Genomic DNA, 19,583 nt, shown 5'->3' on the forward strand with positions numbered 1-19,583 from the left:
TATCTCTGTCAAGATGACAGCAGGAGTAATGTCTTCACAGCATTCAAGTGTTGTCTCTGATGATGTTGTAAGGCATTACAAACGCACCAATTTTGTCAAGTGAAGTGAACGTCTACAGATATCCCTTTCTAAGTGTGTATACAGACTTCTCTTTCATCTTTGCATATGCAAATATCTTTCATCCTTATGTATGCAAAAATCATATGGCATCATGTTTGGTGCACCTGTCTTTCACAAAGATGTCATGGGGTAAGGCAAAGTTAGCAGACATGCACCAGTTTTTGGGATGTAGAACAAAAACTGCTGAGGATGTAACAAATTATATGTAATTTCATATGTAATCTGGGGGTGGGATGATCTTCAGGACAATTGTCATGTCAAGTTGAACAGTATTAAATCTCAAAGTCTATTGAATCGGAATAATTTGAAAAGTTTGTCATAATTATTGACTGCACTGTTAGATTTGTTAATTATTTAGTTTTCCAAATAATTATATACAAATATAGTAAATAATATACAAGACGTGTAATCAACAGTTTTATTAATTCAAGCAGGTAACACAAAATCATTTCTCCTAATAAATACGCCTGTTTCACATTTAATGGGCCTGTATGATTGTGTTGGACATGTACAGGTTGATAAATACACACTCTCATACACAACACACCTCTAAAGCCTGAGAAATGTGACATATGAATGGGAAATTAATCTACAGCAAAGGGGACTTACACAGGACACCTTCATGTGCCTATCTGGATTTAAATGTTTTTCTACACTAGATGAACGGCTTTGACCATTATCATTCATTTCGAGCCGCTTTTAAAATCCGCAATATCAAGTTATAACTCTACATCACAGTATTTTTGGCCATTTTCAGCTCAATTTGTGCAAAGCTCCCATTGAACGAACCTAGAAGTGGCAGAGCGGTGCATTTGTTTGTAAACAGTAACTTCTATCAGTACTTACAAACATAATCATTCAGTGGAGATACTAGGTTTGTACATGAGGGGGAGGGCAACGAGACTTTAAATATTGTTTTGCATAACAGAAGACACAATTACTCAGTCTTTATTCTTATAATTATTCAACAATTAAACGTTTTGGCTGATGATTGAGCAGAGATATCGCTATTCAATGGTTGTATATTTAATAACTTAATTCTGACTATAAAGTCGAGTGATCGCGTTAAAAGACACTTCCAGTGTTTACGCCCTAGCGAGTCTGCTGCTGTAGTTACGCTGTAGCGTTGCAAACCTGCTGCTTCAGTGTGCAGTGTGAAACAGTTGTTGGTCTACACTGATTGGTCATCACAAATAAATCTCTGAAGCTTTCATTTTTACAAACCAGTAGGAGTTTTATTTATAAAGAACCTGTTTAGTGTAATTCATCTAATTTGACGATAAAAATGTCTTCAAAGATTCCCTGTATTGTCAAAATTAATCCACAATAGTTGCAGTTGAGTTACACTTTTTATTGCATGTATTCTTTCTCATAATACATCACTCGTTTGTCATATAGATTGATTTTACACATGTAAGCCTTCTTAAGAGATGTAATGGGAATATCAATAAAAATCAATCTTAATATATTAAGATTAAGATAATAGTAAATGACAACACAAACTGGAAAAATAAAAAGATAGATATACTGTATATGTGTACATATGTATTTCTGAAGATGCATAAAGTAAAACATGGAAGATGTAAAGAGTGTGACATTCATAACACTGGATCAATCAAATCATGGAAATAGAGATGTACGGCAATAAGAAGTCATTTAGAAGGATGATTTGAAGTATTTGTCTAGAATTTTCTAATGTTCATTCAGAACTTACAATCCATACATAATTGAATGAAACTGTACATACATGGAAAATATTTGCATAAATTCATTTCTTTTCAAAATATATGGAAATTAAAGAAAACATGATGCGTTTGACATTTCCTTCCAAAGCAATAGACACCGAAATGTGGGGGTGGCTTCTATCTGGACTCCACGGTCCCATTTTTCATATCCAGTCTTCTTGATTTTGTGGTTCTTCCGTCATTTCCACATCATTGCCAAAGTCAAAATTTAAACGTAAAGATTTAAATTCAGACAGTAAATTTAAGATGTCCAATCTACCACTCATTTTTGCCTGTTTGATTATATTTTCCAGAATTGGCTGCATGGAATAGGCATATTCCATAACACTCCTAGTTTTACCTCCTTTTCCTGGGTACACGTATCCACCAGTGTGCATACCAATCAGATAACAGTCTTCATCAAAAACTGGCGAGCCAGAAGATCCATGAAAGAAACAAGTGTCATAAGTCACCTGGTTTTCATGCACCTTCCATTTCTCTGCAATACACTGCTGTGTAATAACATGAAAGAAATCGGCATTCTCAGATGTGTGTTTAATTTCAGCCTCAAGTCGATCCTCTCTTGGAATGATGAAGCAGGGGTCCATTCTCTTCACACCACCACCAGGATGTCCCACAATGCAGATCCCACCTCTGTTAGGAGTAGGGCCAAGGCTGAAACGACTCAGCAATTCAGGATAATCGGTCATTTCATCAATGCTCAATTCAAGAAGAGCAAAATCAAGATGCATATCCATGTCTTTATTTCCATAAAAGTAAGCTGTAACTTGTTCCTTGATTGGTACAAGCTTGATCTCCTTTGCTTCCACATCTTCATATCCAAAAGCTGCTCTGAAGGACTTCGAAAGTTTCTTTGAGAAAGGGTCAAAGTCCCCAATAACATGAGCATTGGTGAGGATAAATCTGTCGAAGAGTAAGAAACCAGTTCCTCTGGCAGAGTCCTCCACCATAATCAGACATACAGAGTCACACAGCCTCATAAGCTGCTTCACTTTCTTCACCTCAGAGAAACTCTGAACGCTTTTATCATATTCAGCTCTAAAGAAGTTCTGGACCTGTGTGTTGTCCCGGAGTTTTTCTCGATCTTTTAGCGTCTGCAGTAAATCTTTAAACTGATTACGCAAAATTTTTAGAATCTCTTCAGAGTTCGGAATGGATTCTGGGACACCTCTCTTCACAGGAGAATTTTTGGATTTTGTGTTTCCATTTTGAGGAGTTTCTTTCTCAGTTTTATTGTGATTCTGGCCTGACCCACTTTCTTGAAAAGCATTTTCTGAAGCTACAATAGATTCAGTGTCAACAGGTGTAAAATCCTCTTGGCTATCTAACTGGATGGTGTCACTGATAATGACTACCTGGAAAACCTTTCCATCAAGATGATCTACAGGGTGTGACATTTCATGCTTTGTCTCGCTACCAAACTCAGATAGTGCACAATGTTTCTTGAATATAACACTGATAAATCGTCCATCATGCCTTAGAGCATTTTTCAGATTCTTGGCTTTGAGTGCATAAACACAAACATAGTCAACTTCTCTCATCAGGGCGTTGCTCTTCAATAAGCGTTTAATTTTCTCGCCTCCTTTCTTTTTGATGTAGAAGGTGACAAACTTTTCAGGTGTACTTAGGCATGAAATACCAGCAGTTGTTGTCACTTTTGTAGAAGCATTTCCATCATTTTTGATGAAGGTTACATCAATGATTTCATCTTTTTCAAAAAGACAGCAGGGGAAATCTGTCTTCACGGCAGCTCTAGGGACTTCTCCTTTGGATCTTCTTTGGATAAGTATTTCTTTCTCTGTGTTCTTCTTTTTTGTTTTAATGTCCTTGAAAATATGGCTTGTATTCAGAGCATCAAGCACAGTAATGGATGCATTGCAAACCACTGAATATTTCTCCTTTTCGTAACAGAACTGGAAAGTGTGGTTTTTCCCTTCTGCTCCCTGTTAAGTTCAGAGAAAACAATGTCCAAGTTCGAAATGGCATACTACCCTTACTATTTCTGCTATAGGCAGATATGGCAGTAGTATTAAGAGTAGTATGGGTAGTATGTCATTCCGAACTTGGCCAATATTTAATGATTTGTCATCTTTGTTTTGTTTTTTTTTAAGTCATGAAAATTCCAACCACATCTCAGATTCTTTGTGTTTAATAGAATTCTGTGTTGCAAATGACATTTTTGAAATAAAACGACAGACCCCTTTGTCTTGCTAAGTCTAATTTCATCGTTAACATTTTTAGTATTGCAAATACACACGATTAAATAATATTATCACGTTTTGTGTAATTTGGCCAAACTACAGCTTAATTGAAAATTATACTCACAAATGATATTTACCTTGAATTTCTTTTTTTTCTAAAAACATCTCATATTTCATCTCAAGCATGCTCACAGAAATTTTTGTCGACTTGGTTAACAAGTATACTAACTTTTGAAAAAGTTAATTAGGTACAAAACGGTTTGGTGTGGTGGAAATCATTTTCACACAATTACTTTTTTTGGTTTGTATATATTATAGTTTTAAAGCTGTAATGAATTTTCAGTATAATATTGAAAGTATGAGGACTGGGACAAGGATAAAACAGTAAATTCTTTACACAGCATTTGAAAAAGTACCAAAAATAAATGATAAAGGTCTGGTAAAAAGTTTCCAATTCAGTTTTAATGTGACCTTCATACATAAAATATAAAAAAGCTGAAATATGCTAGCTTTAATAAAAATCAACCCTGAAGTTAAAGTGCCAAAGTTGAAGAAACACCTGAAGGCTGAATAACTACAATTATTTAGAGGAAAAAGTATAACATGTCCACGAATTTCTGATTAATTTTGGCTGCCGTTGTCAGCTATACATGAAGATATCTGATCGCACTGGGTGGCTAAACATTTGACTGTGTATCCACAAGTCCTACTTATTTATGTGATTATCTAATTAGTCAATCATGTGGCAGCAGTTCAATGCATAGAAAATTCAGATGCGGGTCAGGAGCTTCAGTTAAATGTTCACATCAACCATCAGAATGGGGAAAAATTTTATCTCAGTGATTGACCATGGCATGACTGTTGGTGCCAGACGGGCTGTGTCTGAGTATTTGCGGAACTGCTGAACCCCTGGAATTTTCATGCGCAACAGTCTCTAGACTGTATAGAGAATGGTGTGAAAAACAAAAAACATCCAGCGAGCGGCAGTTTTATGGGCGAAAACGGCTTGTTAATGACAGAGGTCAACGGAGAATGGCCAGACTGGTTCGAGCTGACAGAAAGGCTATGGTAACTACGATAACCCCCCTGTATAATTTAAGTGAGCAAAATAGAATTTCAGAATGCACAACATGTCAAACCTTGAGGCGGATGGGCTACAACAGCAGAAGACCACGTCGGGCTCCACTTCTGTCAGCCAAGAACAGAAAGCTGAGGCTGCAGTGGGCCTACCATCTGCATGTCGTAGCAGAAATTGAGATTTGTTAGACCAGGTGATGCTTTTCCAACCGTCTACTGTCCAGTTTTTCTGAGCCTGTGCTCACTGCAGCCTCAGTTTCCTGTTTTTAGCTGACTGTAGTGGTACCAGAAGGGGTCTTCTGCTGCTGTAGCCCATTTGCCTCAATGTTCGACATGTTGCATGTTCAGAAATGCTTGTGGTTATTTGGATTTTCGTCACCTTCCTGTCAACTTGGACCAGTCTGGCCATTCTCCTCTGACCTCAGTCATTAACGAGCCATTTTCGCCCACAGAACTGCCACTGGCTGGATGTTTTTTGTTTTTCACACCATTTTCTTTACACTCTAGAGACTGTTGTGTGTGAATTTTTAGCAGTTCCAGAAATACTCAAACCAGCCCGTCTGGCACCAACAATCATGTCACAGTCTAAATCACTGATATCACATTTTTTCCCCATTCTGATGTTTGATGTGAACATTAACTGAATCTGCAAGATTTTATGCATTACACTGCTGCCACATGATTGGCTGATTAGATAATTGCATAAATAAGTACAGGTGTAGCTAATAAAGTGGTCGGTGAGTGCATATTTACTTACATGAGGTATTCTTACATAATTTATTGAAAAACTTACCTGCAAATGGCTTTTTGATAGTTCCTCTTTAACTTCCTCCTTACAAAAATGTCCCATTTTTTCCTAAAAGAATGCCAGCCATACTAAGATAAGTCCACCACAAGTAAGCATAGCGGTTGACATGCAATCAGAACTCTTAGAATGTCAAAGAAAATATACTACAGATTTTAAAAGTAGTTGACAGGAAGCTTTGTCTTTGGATAGCATCCTTAAAGCTGAAGCATGTAATTTCTAGGCCACAATAGCTCCACCGAATGAAACTGCAAAAAAGTGCTTTTCCACCATTGTGCTGAAATGCATATTGTCAGCATTTTAAGCTTGGATAAGAAAAAGTACTTTAACACCTAAAAAGTTACATACATCAGCTTTAAATAAATATTTTTTTTATTCAGTGATGATCAATAACATTGCAATATACAACAAACCTTCGGCGGTTCATGACCGTTTTTTGCAGTCCCCTCTTCTGTCTTACTCGTATGATCCATTTTTTCCTGCAAGAATGGCAGTAGAAATATTTAAATGTCAATTGTATTAAGTAATATTTATTAAAAATGGCCGCATCAGGACCGTTCATGACACACAAGAACCAATGGGTTTTGGCATTAAACTTCATGCCACGCACAGTATTTAAATTATGCAATAGCGAATGAGTTTTGAGACTGCGGAGAAACAAATTTCCCATCAATTACTTAAATTTCTTTTTTTTCCTCCATCAAAACAATGGTATTGCTTTAGAAGATGTGGAATACACTGACATATTTCTACACTAAATCAAAGAAAAATCAAAGCAACTCATTTCATATGATTTTTAGACTTCTAGAATTTTAGAATTAAGGGACATTAAAACATATTGCTTATATTTTTAAATATAGATGAACACATACACAAAAATAGCTCTTACTCATTCACCTGGACTTGATGTATACATTGATAGATTACCTAAAGAATATGGCTTCTTAGGCCTGAATCATTATTCATTATCTAACCTGACCACTGTCACAAGTTTGTGGCGTCTCTCTGGCTTCACTGTGCGGTCAGTCTGCTTTTTTTGAAATTGCACAAACATCATTTACACTAAACCTAAAACAGTACAATACAATGTTCAAATAGAAAGTTTGAAAGCTGAGATGTTTGCACAGCATTGTTTATTAATCATATACATGACCCGTGTATTTTGATGTTTTGCGTATTGTCACCCACAGGAAGAAAATAGTTCAAAATGTTCATGGAATTCCTTTGCTTGCGTGGTTGTACTCGAGGCATGTTATAGGTAATGCAGTGTTTCTGTGAAGAGGCCAAATAATGATTAATATCTCACAAAAAAAGTGATGCATATCACACACACACACACACACACGCACACACAGCTACGCAGTATCAGTGTTTTATGGTACAGTTTTTCTCAGTCTTCCCAGGAAACTATTGTTGCCAACTTCCTTAATGCTCAGTTATGTCAATGTTTATTTCTCACATTGTAATTATTTTGGGGTTCCTTTGAATATCTTTATGCATCCCTTATGAAATTCAACCATGGTTTTACAGCAATAATCATAATTGAACCATGATATTTGCAGTAAAACCATCATAATAATACAGGAAAAACATAACTATGGTAAAAAAATAAATACAAAAAATCATTCTGCAAAAATAAATAAATAAATAAATAAATAATGGTTACTACAGTTTTACTATAGTAACACCATGGTTAATTTGTGGAACAAGTACGATTTTTAAAACCATGCAAACAAACACGCCCTTAAGAAAATTAACCATAATTTCACTCTACTAAACATGCAGTAACAATTATTTTTTATTTTTTAAAAGAATGGTTTTAAAATATTATAACTATAGTAAAACCATGGTACATTCTTGTGGTTATGATTTGACTATAAATACTGTAATTGAACTACAGTTACCATATTAAAACCACGGTAAATTCTTGTGGTTGTGATTTGACTATAAATACCGTATTTGAACTGCAGTTACCGTAGTAAAACCACGGTAAATTCTTGTGGTTATGATTTGACTATAAATACCACAACTGTACTACAGTTACCGTATTAATACCACGGTAAATTCTTGTGGTTGTGATTTGACTGTAAATACCATAACTGAACTACAGTTACCGCATTAATACCACGGTAAATTCTTGTAGTTGTGATGACAATACCGTAATTGAACTACAGTTACCGTATTAAAACCACGGTAAATTCTTGTGGTTGTGATTTAACTATAAATACCACAACTGTACTACAGTTACTGTATTAATACCACGGTAAATTCTTGTGGTTGTGATGACAATAAATACCATAACTGAACTACAGTTACCGTATTAATACCACGGTAAATTCTTGTAGTTGTGATGACAATACCGTAACTGAACTACAGTTACCGTATTAAAACCACAGTAAATTCTTGTGGTTGTGATGACAATAAATACCATAACTGAACTACAGTTACCGTATTAAAACCACGGTAAATTCTTGTAGTTGTGATGACAATACCGTAACTGAACTACAGTTACCGTATTAAAACCACAGTAAATTCTTGTGGTTGTGATGACAATAAATACCGTAACTGAACTACAGTTACCGTATTAATACCACGGTAAATTCTTGTGGTTGTGATTTGACTATAAATACCGTAACTGAACTACAGTCACCGTATTAAAACCACAGTAAATTCTTGTAGTTGTGATGACAATAAATACTGTAACTGAACTACAGTTACCGTATTAATACCACGGTAAATTCTTGTGGTTGTGATTTAACTATAAATACCACAACTGTACTACAGTTACTGTATTAATACCACAGTAAATTCTTGTGGTTGTGATGACAATAAATACCATAACTGAACTACAGTTACCGTATTAATACCACGGTAAATTCTTGTAGTTGTGATGACAATACCGTAACTGAACTACAGTTACCGTATTAAAACCACAGTAAATTCTTGTGGTTGTGATGACAATAAATACCATAACTGAACTACAGTTACCGTATTAATACCACGGTAAATTCTTGTAGTTGTGATGACAATACCGTAACTGAACTACAGTTACCGTATTAAAACCACAGTAAATTCTTGTGGTTGTGATGACAATAAATACCGTAACTGAACTACAGTTACCGTATTAATACCACGGTAAATTCTTGTGGTTGTGATTTGACTATAAATACCGTAACTGAACTACAGTTACCGTATTAAAACCACAGTAAATTCTTGTGGTTGTGATGACAATAAATACCATAACTGAACTACAGTTACCGTATTAATACCACGGTAAATTCTTGTAGTTGTGATGACAATACCGTAACTGAACTACAGTTACCGTATTAAAACCACAGTAAATTCTTGTGGTTGTGATGACAATAAATACCATAACTGAACTACAGTTACCGTATTAATACCACGGTAAATTCTTGTGGTTGTGATTTAACTATAAATACCACAACTGTACTACAGTTACTGTATTAATACCACGGTAAATTCTTGTGGTTGTGATGACAATAAATACCATAACTGAACTACAGTTACCGTATTAATACCACGGTAAATTCTTGTAGTTGTGATGACAATACCGTAACTGAACTACAGTTACCGTATTAAAACCACAGTAAATTCTTGTGGTTGTGATGACAATAAATACCGTAACTGAACTACAGTTACCGTATTAATACCACGGTAAATTCTTGTGGTTGTGATTTGACTATAAATACCGTAACTGAACTACAGTTACCGTATTAATACCACGGTAAATTCTTGTAGTTGTGATGACAATACCATAACTGAACTACAGTTACCGTATTAAAACCACAGTAAATTCTTGTGGTTGTGATGACAATAAATACTGTAACTGAACTACAGTTACCGTATTAATACCACGGTAAATTCTTGTGGTTGTGATTTAACTATAAATACCACAACTGTACTACAGTTACTGTATTAATACCATGGTAAATTCTTGTGGTTGTGATGACAATAAATACCATAACTGAACTACAGTTACCGTATTAATACCACGGTAAATTCTTGTAGTTGTGATGACAATACCGTAACTGAACTACAGTTACCGTATTAAAACCACAGTAAATTCTTGTGGTTGTGATGACAATAAATACCGTAACTGAACTACAGTTACCGTATTAATACCACGGTAAATTCTTGTGGTTGTGATTTGACTATAAATACCGTAACTGAACTACAGTTACCGTATTAATACCACGGTAAATTCTTGTAGTTGTGATGACAATACCATAACTGAACTACAGTTACCGTATTAAAACCACAGTAAATTCTTGTGGTTGTGATGACAATAAATACTGTAACTGAACTACAGTTACCGTATTAATACCACGGTAAATTCTTGTGGTTGTGATTTAACTATAAATACCACAACTGTACTACAGTTACTGTATTAATACCATGGTAAATTCTTGTGGTTGTGATGACAATAAATACCATAACTGAACTACAGTTACCGCATTAATACCACGGTAAATTCTTGTAGTTGTGATGACAATACCGTAACTGAACTACAGTTACCATATTAAAACCACAGTAAATTCTTGTGGTTGTGATGACAATAAATACCATAACTGAACTACAGTTACCGTATTAATACCACGGTAAATTCTTGTAGTTGTGATGACAATACCGTAACTGAACTACAGTTACCGTATTAAAACCACAGTAAATTCTTGTGGTTGTGATGACAATAAATACTGTAACTGAACTACAGTTACCGTATTAATACCACGGTAAATTCTTGTGGTTGTGATTTGACTATAAATACCGTAACTGAACTACAGTCACCGTATTAAAACCACAGTAAATTCTTGTAGTTGTGATGACAATAAATACTGTAACTGAACTACAGTTACCGTATTAATACCACGGTAAATTCTTGTGGTTGTGATAACAATAAATACCATAACTGAACTACAGTTACCGTATTAATACCACGGTAAATTCTTGTAGTTGTGATGACAATACCGTAACTGAACTACAGTTACCGTATTAAAACCACAGTAAATTCTTGTGGTTGTGATGACAATAAATACTGTAACTGAACTACAGTTACCGTATTAATACCACGGTAAATTCTTGTGGTTGTGATTTGACTATAAATACCGTAACTGAACTACAGTTACCGTATTAAAACCACAGTAAATTCTTGTAGTTGTGATGACAATAAATACTGTAACTGAACTACAGTTACCGTATTAATACCACGGTAAATTCTTGTGGTTGTGATTTAACTATAAATACCACAACTGTACTACAGTTACTGTATTAATACCACGGTAAATTCTTGTGGTTGTGATGACAATAAATACCATAACTGAACTACAGTTACCGTATTAATACCACGGTAAATTCTTGTAATTGTGATGACAACACCGTAACTGAACTACAGTTACCGTATTAAAACCACAGTAAATTCTTGTGGTTGTGATTTGACTGTAAATACCGTAACTGAACTACAGTTACCGCATTAATACAACGGTAAATTCTTGTAGTTGTGATGACAATAAATACCGTAATTGAACTACAGTTACCGTATTAAAACCACGGTAAATTCTTGTGGTTGTGATTTGACTATAAATACCGTAATTGAACTATAGCTACCGTATTAAAACCACAGTAAATTCTCGTGGTTATGATTCGACTATAAATACCATAATTTAACTATAGTTACTGTTTTAAAACCATGGTTCATTTTCTTTCTCGATCTTGTCAACTTCTTCAGTTGACTTTTATCTATAACTATAGAAAGACAACAATAGCCTAGATCAGGGGTCCCCAAACTATGGCCCGCGGCCGAATGCGGCCCACCCCCACATTTGGAACGGCCCTCTGAACAATGCCAGAGACATAGTTTGTAATTTTAAAATAAAGGCTGGCTTTCAAACTAAAATTTCCCTTAGTTATTACAATGATGACAATACCATAACTGAACTACAGTTACCGTATTAAAACCACAGTAAATTCTTGTGGTTGTGATGACAATAAATACTGTAACTGAACTACAGTTACCGTATTAATACCACGGTAAATTCTTGTGGTTGTGATTTAACTATAAATACCACAACTGTACTACAGTTACTGTATTAATACCATGGTAAATTCTTGTGGTTGTGATGACAATAAATACCATAACTGAACTACAGTTACCGCATTAATACCACGGTAAATTCTTGTAGTTGTGATGACAATACCGTAACTGAACTACAGTTACCATATTAAAACCACAGTAAATTCTTGTGGTTGTGATGACAATAAATACCATAACTGAACTACAGTTACCGTATTAATACCACGGTAAATTCTTGTAGTTGTGATGACAATACCGTAACTGAACTACAGTTACCGTATTAAAACCACAGTAAATTCTTGTGGTTGTGATGACAATAAATACTGTAACTGAACTACAGTTACCGTATTAATACCACGGTAAATTCTTGTGGTTGTGATTTGACTATAAATACCGTAACTGAACTACAGTCACCGTATTAAAACCACAGTAAATTCTTGTAGTTGTGATGACAATAAATACTGTAACTGAACTACAGTTACCGTATTAATACCACGGTAAATTCTTGTGGTTGTGATAACAATAAATACCATAACTGAACTACAGTTACCGTATTAATACCACGGTAAATTCTTGTAGTTGTGATGACAATACCGTAACTGAACTACAGTTACCGTATTAAAACCACAGTAAATTCTTGTGGTTGTGATGACAATAAATACTGTAACTGAACTACAGTTACCGTATTAATACCACGGTAAATTCTTGTGGTTGTGATTTGACTATAAATACCGTAACTGAACTACAGTTACCGTATTAAAACCACAGTAAATTCTTGTGGTTGTGATTTGACTGTAAATACCGTAACTGAACTACAGTTACCGCATTAATACAACGGTAAATTCTTGTAGTTGTGATGACAATAAATACCGTAATTGAACTACAGTTACCGTATTAAAACCACGGTAAATTCTTGTGGTTGTGATTTGACTATAAATACCGTAATTGAACTATAGCTACCGTATTAAAACCACAGTAAATTCTCGTGGTTATGATTCGACTATAAATACCATAATTTAACTATAGTTACTGTTTTAAAACCATGGTTCATTTTCTTTCTCGATCTTGTCAACTTCTTCAGTTGACTTTTATCTATAACTATAGAAAGACAACAATAGCCTAGATCAGGGGTCCCCAAACTATGGCTCGCGGCCGAATGCGGCCCACTCCCACATTTGGACTACGGCCCTCTGAACAATGCCAGAGACATAGTTTGTAATTTTAAAATAAAGGCTGGCTTTCAAACTAAAATTTCCCTTAGTTATTACAATGATGACAACACCGTAACTGAACTACAGTTACCGTATTAAAACCACAGTAAATTCTTGTGGTTGTGATTTGACTGTAAATACCGTAACTGAACTACAGTTACCGCATTAATACAACGGTAAATTCTTGTAGTTGTGATGACAATAAATACCGTAATTGAACTACAGTTACCGTATTAAAACCACGGTAAATTCTTGTGGTTGTGATTTGACTATAAATACCGTAATTGAACTATAGCTACCGTATTAAAACCACAGTAAATTCTCGTGGTTATGATTCGACTATAAATACCATAATTTAACTATAGTTACTGTTTTAAAACCATGGTTCATTTTCTTTCTCGATCTTGTCAACTTCTTCAGTTGACTTTTATCTATAACTATAGAAAGACAACAATAGCCTAGATCAGGGGTCCCCAAACTATGGCCCGCGGCCGAATGCGGCCCACCCCCACATTTGGAACGGCCCTCTGAACAATGCCAGAGACATAGTTTGTAATTTTAAAATAAAGGCTGGCTTTCAAACTAAAATTTCCCTTAGTTATTAACGTAGCCTAATTATTTGTAAAATTCACCTACCAACAGAATGGTACGTTCAACATAACGTGCCATCGCGATCTAACAGGTGACGCGCGAGCCAGCGAGAAAATTCAAAGAGACGACAAAATGGCGAAACGGCTGGGAAAGAGAAAGGTTGATTCAGAATGAAGGGTATTTAACCAAAAGTGGACAAGTGATTATTTTTTTGTTCAGTGCAAAGAAGTGGCTGTTTGTCTCATCTGTCAAGAAACGTCATTTTAAGATGGTGCACCGCTAGTGTAACTTTGGTTTCGTTTTTGCGCAAGCTGCAGCAGTTCCGTTCTGTGTAACAGAAACACTCGGTTTAGCGGAACCTTTACGATTAATTAACCGTGATGTTTTAAAGCGCGCTTAATCGCGAAACCGGTTAATCGCTGCATCCCTAGCCCCCCATTAAATTAAGGAAAAATTATGTGGCCCTCGCAGAAAAAAGTTTGGGGACCCCTGGCCTATATAAATGAATTATGGGTTTCAAAAGCGTCTTTTCGTCATCTTTGTGTATGGTCGTTATTTATATTTTACACATTTATAAATAGACCTTTTTCACAGACTGTGATGACGCGTTTCCGCCTTATTTAGCAGCGTAAATCTCGCTATTTTTTATATTATAAATGTTTTTAAATATTGAGTGTAAATTTATAACATTATGCTTTGTTATATTGCCCTGGAATTAGATTTAAAAATGAATTTCCACAGCTGCGAGGGGGTTTCTATTACAGCTGCGCCACTTTACTCTCTTAATCCACCGCTCTCTATTTTTTAACTCTTCTGGAAAGTCATTCAAACGTAATAATGGATTTTTTCTTTTGGTCTTAGAGGAAATGGGAAGTGAAAATAATATTTGCTGTGATCTCCCATTCCCTCCCATTGAAGTTTACCCTGCAATCGTTTACTTGCGCGTTTCAAAGTGTGAAAAAGGTTTATTTAAAAGGACAGACATCCGTGAACAAAGACTCGTTCACGTACAGATTCTTTCATTCAAGCAATTTAGAATTGTTATCATTTAACAATATCTACAACGTGAACACATTTAAAATATTACTGGGATTAATCACTCGCAAAGCTATAGATTTGTATAGCTTTTATATACAGATTAACATAAATAATAGTTTGTACAAAAAGTTTACCTTTCACAAGTTAAACTAGAGTTTGAAGGAAACAGGAGAGTGTGTCTTCTCTCTTCGCAGCTTCAATCATGTCATCGCGCCCGCCAAAACTATTCGAATTTAGAATGACGAAATTCTCGCGAGATGTTTTATAGCACAGCCCCGGAAATGTAGCCATATATGGATTTAAGAGAAGTAAACTGAAAGTAGGGTTGCCACTTTTTAAGTTTCAAAATAAGGGACACTTATTTCTTATATGCTAAAATTAGAACTTTCCTGACCTATGACTTATAAATAATAATAATAATAATAATATGTTAAAAAAATATTTATTTTAATTTTTTCGATTATTTTTCTTCTTTATCTTATGTATACATTTTGGATGGTTTATACATATATATATATATATATATATATATATATATATATATATATATATATATATATATATATATATATATATATATATATATATTTTTTTTTTTTTTTTTTTTCCCTTCACCCATTCTTGTCTTTATGATTGTATTTATACATTGTTTGATCTTATTGAACGTTTCTATAGAAACAATTCCACAGTTTAACCACCATCTGTGGACTTTTCAGACAGCCTTACACACCATAGGCAAATTTTCCAGTTTATATCAATGTTAAATTGGCGATCTGGAACATTTCACCATGACGTCATCTGACCAGCTTAAATACGGGACAAATCGCGTCCCGTATTGATTCAATACGGGATATTTTATCTTTAAATATGGGACTATCTGGGTGGCAACCCTAACTGGACGTGTTTGTTAACACGTTTGTTAATCTTGTTGTTAACAGAGTGTAGGCTAGGGCTTTCACAGAAACAGCTGTAATTAATACCTATTTCAGTGATGTCTGTCAATAGTTACAGCATCTATATTCAAAATGTTTACATTACATTCATCCTATTATTCCTATGGCTGTTCAGATCAGTAGAGTTTTTGTTCTGTGGAGTTTCAAGAGAGTATCTGTTGAACCCATATAAAACTCACTTGTGACTGGTGGAAGACTGCCTTTGATATTCTGTACTTGTTTATAAATCCCATTATTTGTTCTCCCATAGACTAATTTATTTTCAATGATAACTTATAAACCTTTATACAGACCTACCATGAGCTCCGATGTTGTTAATTGATAGAATATGCCTTTGTTGAAGCCATCAGTCTGCGTTATTTCAACTTTATTAAAAAAAAAAAAAAAAAGTTTAATAGCTGACTTCCTGGTGAACAACTACATTACCCATGATCCAGCAGAGAAAGATCCACCAATCGGAGAACCGTGCCCGACTAAGTCTGCAAAACAAGCAGAGCCTTCTAGGGGAGCCTACAAGCATAGCCTAAAATCACATAACGCAGCGCTCCCATAGACATTCTATGGACGATACACTGGCGAGGAGACAAGAGACCGTTCTTTTTGAATGGATGTCCATGTAGGAGATGCTTCAGTGTGCTGAATAAACTGCTTTTGTGAGGAAACAGCTCATCACTTAATGAATTGACTGCCTTTCCACTAATTGAGCTTGAAATTAATTTTTAAAATTCATTTGCAAGGCATAAATTGCCCTATTGGGGTCAAAGCACATTCAACTAGAGGCATGGCATCATCATGGGCATGGAAAAAAACGGCGTGTCCCAACAGAACATATGTTTGGCAGCAGTATGGTTATCACATAATACATTTGTGAGGTTTTACAACCTGGATGTAACTTCCATTTCCTCTCAAGTCCTCTGTTTAGAGTGCTTTTTATATCCTGTAAATTAAGCCAGAAACCCTCTGTTACAGGTAGGCTGTCATTTGTATGTAGAGCTTTGGTTTTAATACCCACTATAGAAAGCCACAAGCACTCCTTATAAGCATAAAACCTACTTTTTCCAACTATAATTCACCTCCAGCACATGTACAACCAGCACTGGCGCTCCCCAGGGATGTGCACTCTCCCCACTACTCTTCTGCCTGTACACAAATGACTGCACTGTCAAGAACCCCTCTGTAATGCTCCTTTAGTTTGCAGACGACACTACTGTCATCGGCCTCATCCAAGATGCCGATGAGTCTACATACAGAAGGGAAGTTGAACAGCTGGCCGTCTGGTGCAGTCAAAACAACCTTGAGCTGAACACAATTAAAACAGTGGAGATGAGAGTGGAGTCAGGGAGTATAATATCACATAGTGATGGGGGATGGGATTCTGTTCCCCATAACAATGTCGAAGTGAACTGAATCGAAAGGGAATGTCTCCGGTTACGTATGTAACCTCAGTTCCCTGAGATGAAGGGAACGAGACATTGCGAAAGCTGGCTGCACTACTACTGTGATGTAAATGAGGCAAGAGTAATAACCTCTGTCCCTCAGTCAGAAAAATCTGAAGTAATGGTAATTGAGCACCCGCTTATATAGGCCAAGTTCGCCCCTGAAGGGGCAGGGCTCAAACACCATTGCCAATCAGAAGATAGGCATACAAGGGTTTCAACCAGATCCTGGAGGAAAGTACAGTGGCATCCAAAAGTTTGGTCACCCCTAATCAAAATTCCTGTTGCTGTGAATAGCTAAGCGAGCAAAAGATGGCCTGATTTCCAAAAGGCATAAAGTTAAAGTTGACAAGTTTCTTTAATATTTTAAGCAATTTTACTTTTTTATATTCGTCTTTCACAGTTTCAAAATAACAAAAAAGAAAAAGGGCCCGAAGCAAATGTTTGGGCACCCTGCATGGTCAGTATTTATTAACACCCCCTTTGGCAAGTATCACAGCTTGAAAACGCTTTCTGTAGCCAGCTACGTGTCTTTCAATTTTTGTTTGGGGGATTTTTGCCCATTCTTCCTTGCAAAAGGCTTCTAGTTCTGTGAGATTCTTGGGCCGTCTTGCATGCAACGCACTTTTGAGGTCTATCCACAGACTTTCGATGATGTTTAGGTAAGGGGACTGTGAGGGCTTGCGCCTCTTGAGGTAGTCCATTGATGATTTTGAGGTGTGCTTAGGATCATTATCCTGTTGTAAAAGCAATCCTCTTTTCATCTTCAGCTTTTTTACAGATGGTGTGATGTTTGCTTCCAGAATTTGCTGGTATTTAATTTAATCCATTCTTTCCTCAACCAGTGAAATGTTCCCCTGTGCCACTGGCATCAACACAAGCCAAATCATGATCGATCCACCCCTGTGCTTAACAGTTGGAGAGGTGTTCTTTTCATGAAATTCTGCACCCTTTTTTCTCCAAACAAATCAAATCACTATCATTGTCTCACAGCCATATACACAAGTGCAATGGTGTGTGAAATTCTTGGGTGCAGTTCTGATCAACATAGCAGTCGTGACAGACATACATTTATTAATTTGTCAGATGCTTTTATCCAAAGCGACTTACAAAAGAAGAAAACATAAGTGTATGGTATGGTATGAAAAAGTGCTGTAAGTTACAAAGTTTACTAGCATCAGAATAGTATTCAAAACAGAATAAAGTGCAACAGGAATTTTTATTTTATTTTATTTTTTTTAAATGACTGTTTAAGTGCTCATGGAAAAGATGTATTTTTAGTAGTTTTTTTTTTTTAAGACAGAGAGTGAGTCAGCTTCACGGATGGAGTTGGGAAGGTCGTTCCACCAACGTGGTATGATGAAGCTGAAAGTCCGGGAAAGTGTTTTGGTGCCTCTTTGTGTTGGTACAAGGCGACGTTCCTTAGCCGACCACAGGCTTCTAGTGGGCGCGTAGCTCTGCAGAAATGATTTTAGGTATGCTGGAGCAGACCAATTGACTGTTCTGTATGCCAGCATCAGAGCCTTGAATTTGATACGTGCATCAACCGGCAGCCAGTGGAGAGAGACAAGGAGTGGTGTAACGTGCCCTCTTTGGTTCATTAAAGACCAGACGTGCTGCTGCATTCTGGATCATTTGCAGGGGTCTAATTGCACATGCAGGGAGGCCTGCAATGAGAGCGTTACAGTAGTCCAGTCTAGTTATGACAAGTGACTGGACAAGCAGTTGTGTGGCATGTTCAGAGAGGAAGGGTCTTATCTTCCTGATATTGTAGAGTGTAAATCTACATGATCTTGCGGTCTTTGAGATGTGGTCTGTGAAATTTAGTCTGTTGTCGATGATTACCCCTAGATTTCCGACTGATTTGGAAGGCGTTACTGTAGTTGCACCCAGCTGCACGGTTATGTTGTGTTCAACAGCAGGGTTGGCTGGAAAGACAAGAAGTTCAGTCTTGGCTGGGTTGAGTTGCAGGTGGTGCTCCTTCATCCAGGTCGAGATATCTGCCAGGCAGGCAGAAATTCGAGCAGTCACTGTGGTGTCGTTGGGCTGGAAAGACAAGTAGAGTTGCGTATCATCAGTGTAGCAGTGGTAAGAGAAACCATGTGCCTGAATGATGGGTCCCAGTGATGTTGTGTATATAGAGAAGAGAAGTAGCCCAAGCACTGATCCCTGAGGTACCCCAGTAAGTAGCTGATGTGGCTTGGATACCTCACCTCTCCAGGCTACCATGAAGGACCTACCTGAGAGATAGGAGTTAAACTAGTCAAGCACAGTTCCTGTGATGCCCAGTGAGGAGAGGGTAGAGAGTAAGACCTGAT

The 19,583-nt window shown here is 36.4% G+C and overlaps 1 protein-coding gene across 3 annotated transcripts; it reads right to left on the reverse strand.

The window, feature by feature from the left end:
- Positions 1-524: 524 nt before the first annotated feature.
- LOC127440012 (serine protease FAM111A-like) lies at positions 525-15,128 on the reverse strand. 3 transcript variants are annotated; one of them, XM_051696379.1, is made up of 5 exons: positions 15,011-15,128; positions 7,137-7,220; positions 6,362-6,427; positions 5,937-5,999; positions 525-3,808 (listed from the first exon to the last, which is right to left on the reverse strand). In XM_051696379.1, the coding sequence occupies exons 2-5, from the start codon at positions 7,197-7,199 to the stop codon at positions 2,009-2,011; spliced, it is 1,992 nt and encodes a 663-aa protein (XP_051552339.1). In that variant the 5' UTR covers positions 7,200-7,220; positions 15,011-15,128; the 3' UTR covers positions 525-2,008. The 3 variants fall into 3 exon arrangements, with proteins under 3 accessions (XP_051552339.1, XP_051552338.1, XP_051552340.1); XM_051696378.1 differs by lacking the exon at positions 15,011-15,128 and adding an exon at positions 13,884-14,969; XM_051696380.1 differs by lacking the exon at positions 7,137-7,220 and having other exon boundaries at positions 15,011-15,104.
- Positions 15,129-19,583: the final 4,455 nt, after the last annotated feature.

Source organism: Myxocyprinus asiaticus, chromosome 4, assembly GCF_019703515.2.
Source record: "Myxocyprinus asiaticus isolate MX2 ecotype Aquarium Trade chromosome 4, UBuf_Myxa_2, whole genome shotgun sequence".
In the NCBI taxonomy this organism is placed as follows: Eukaryota; Metazoa; Chordata; class Actinopteri; order Cypriniformes; family Catostomidae; genus Myxocyprinus; species Myxocyprinus asiaticus.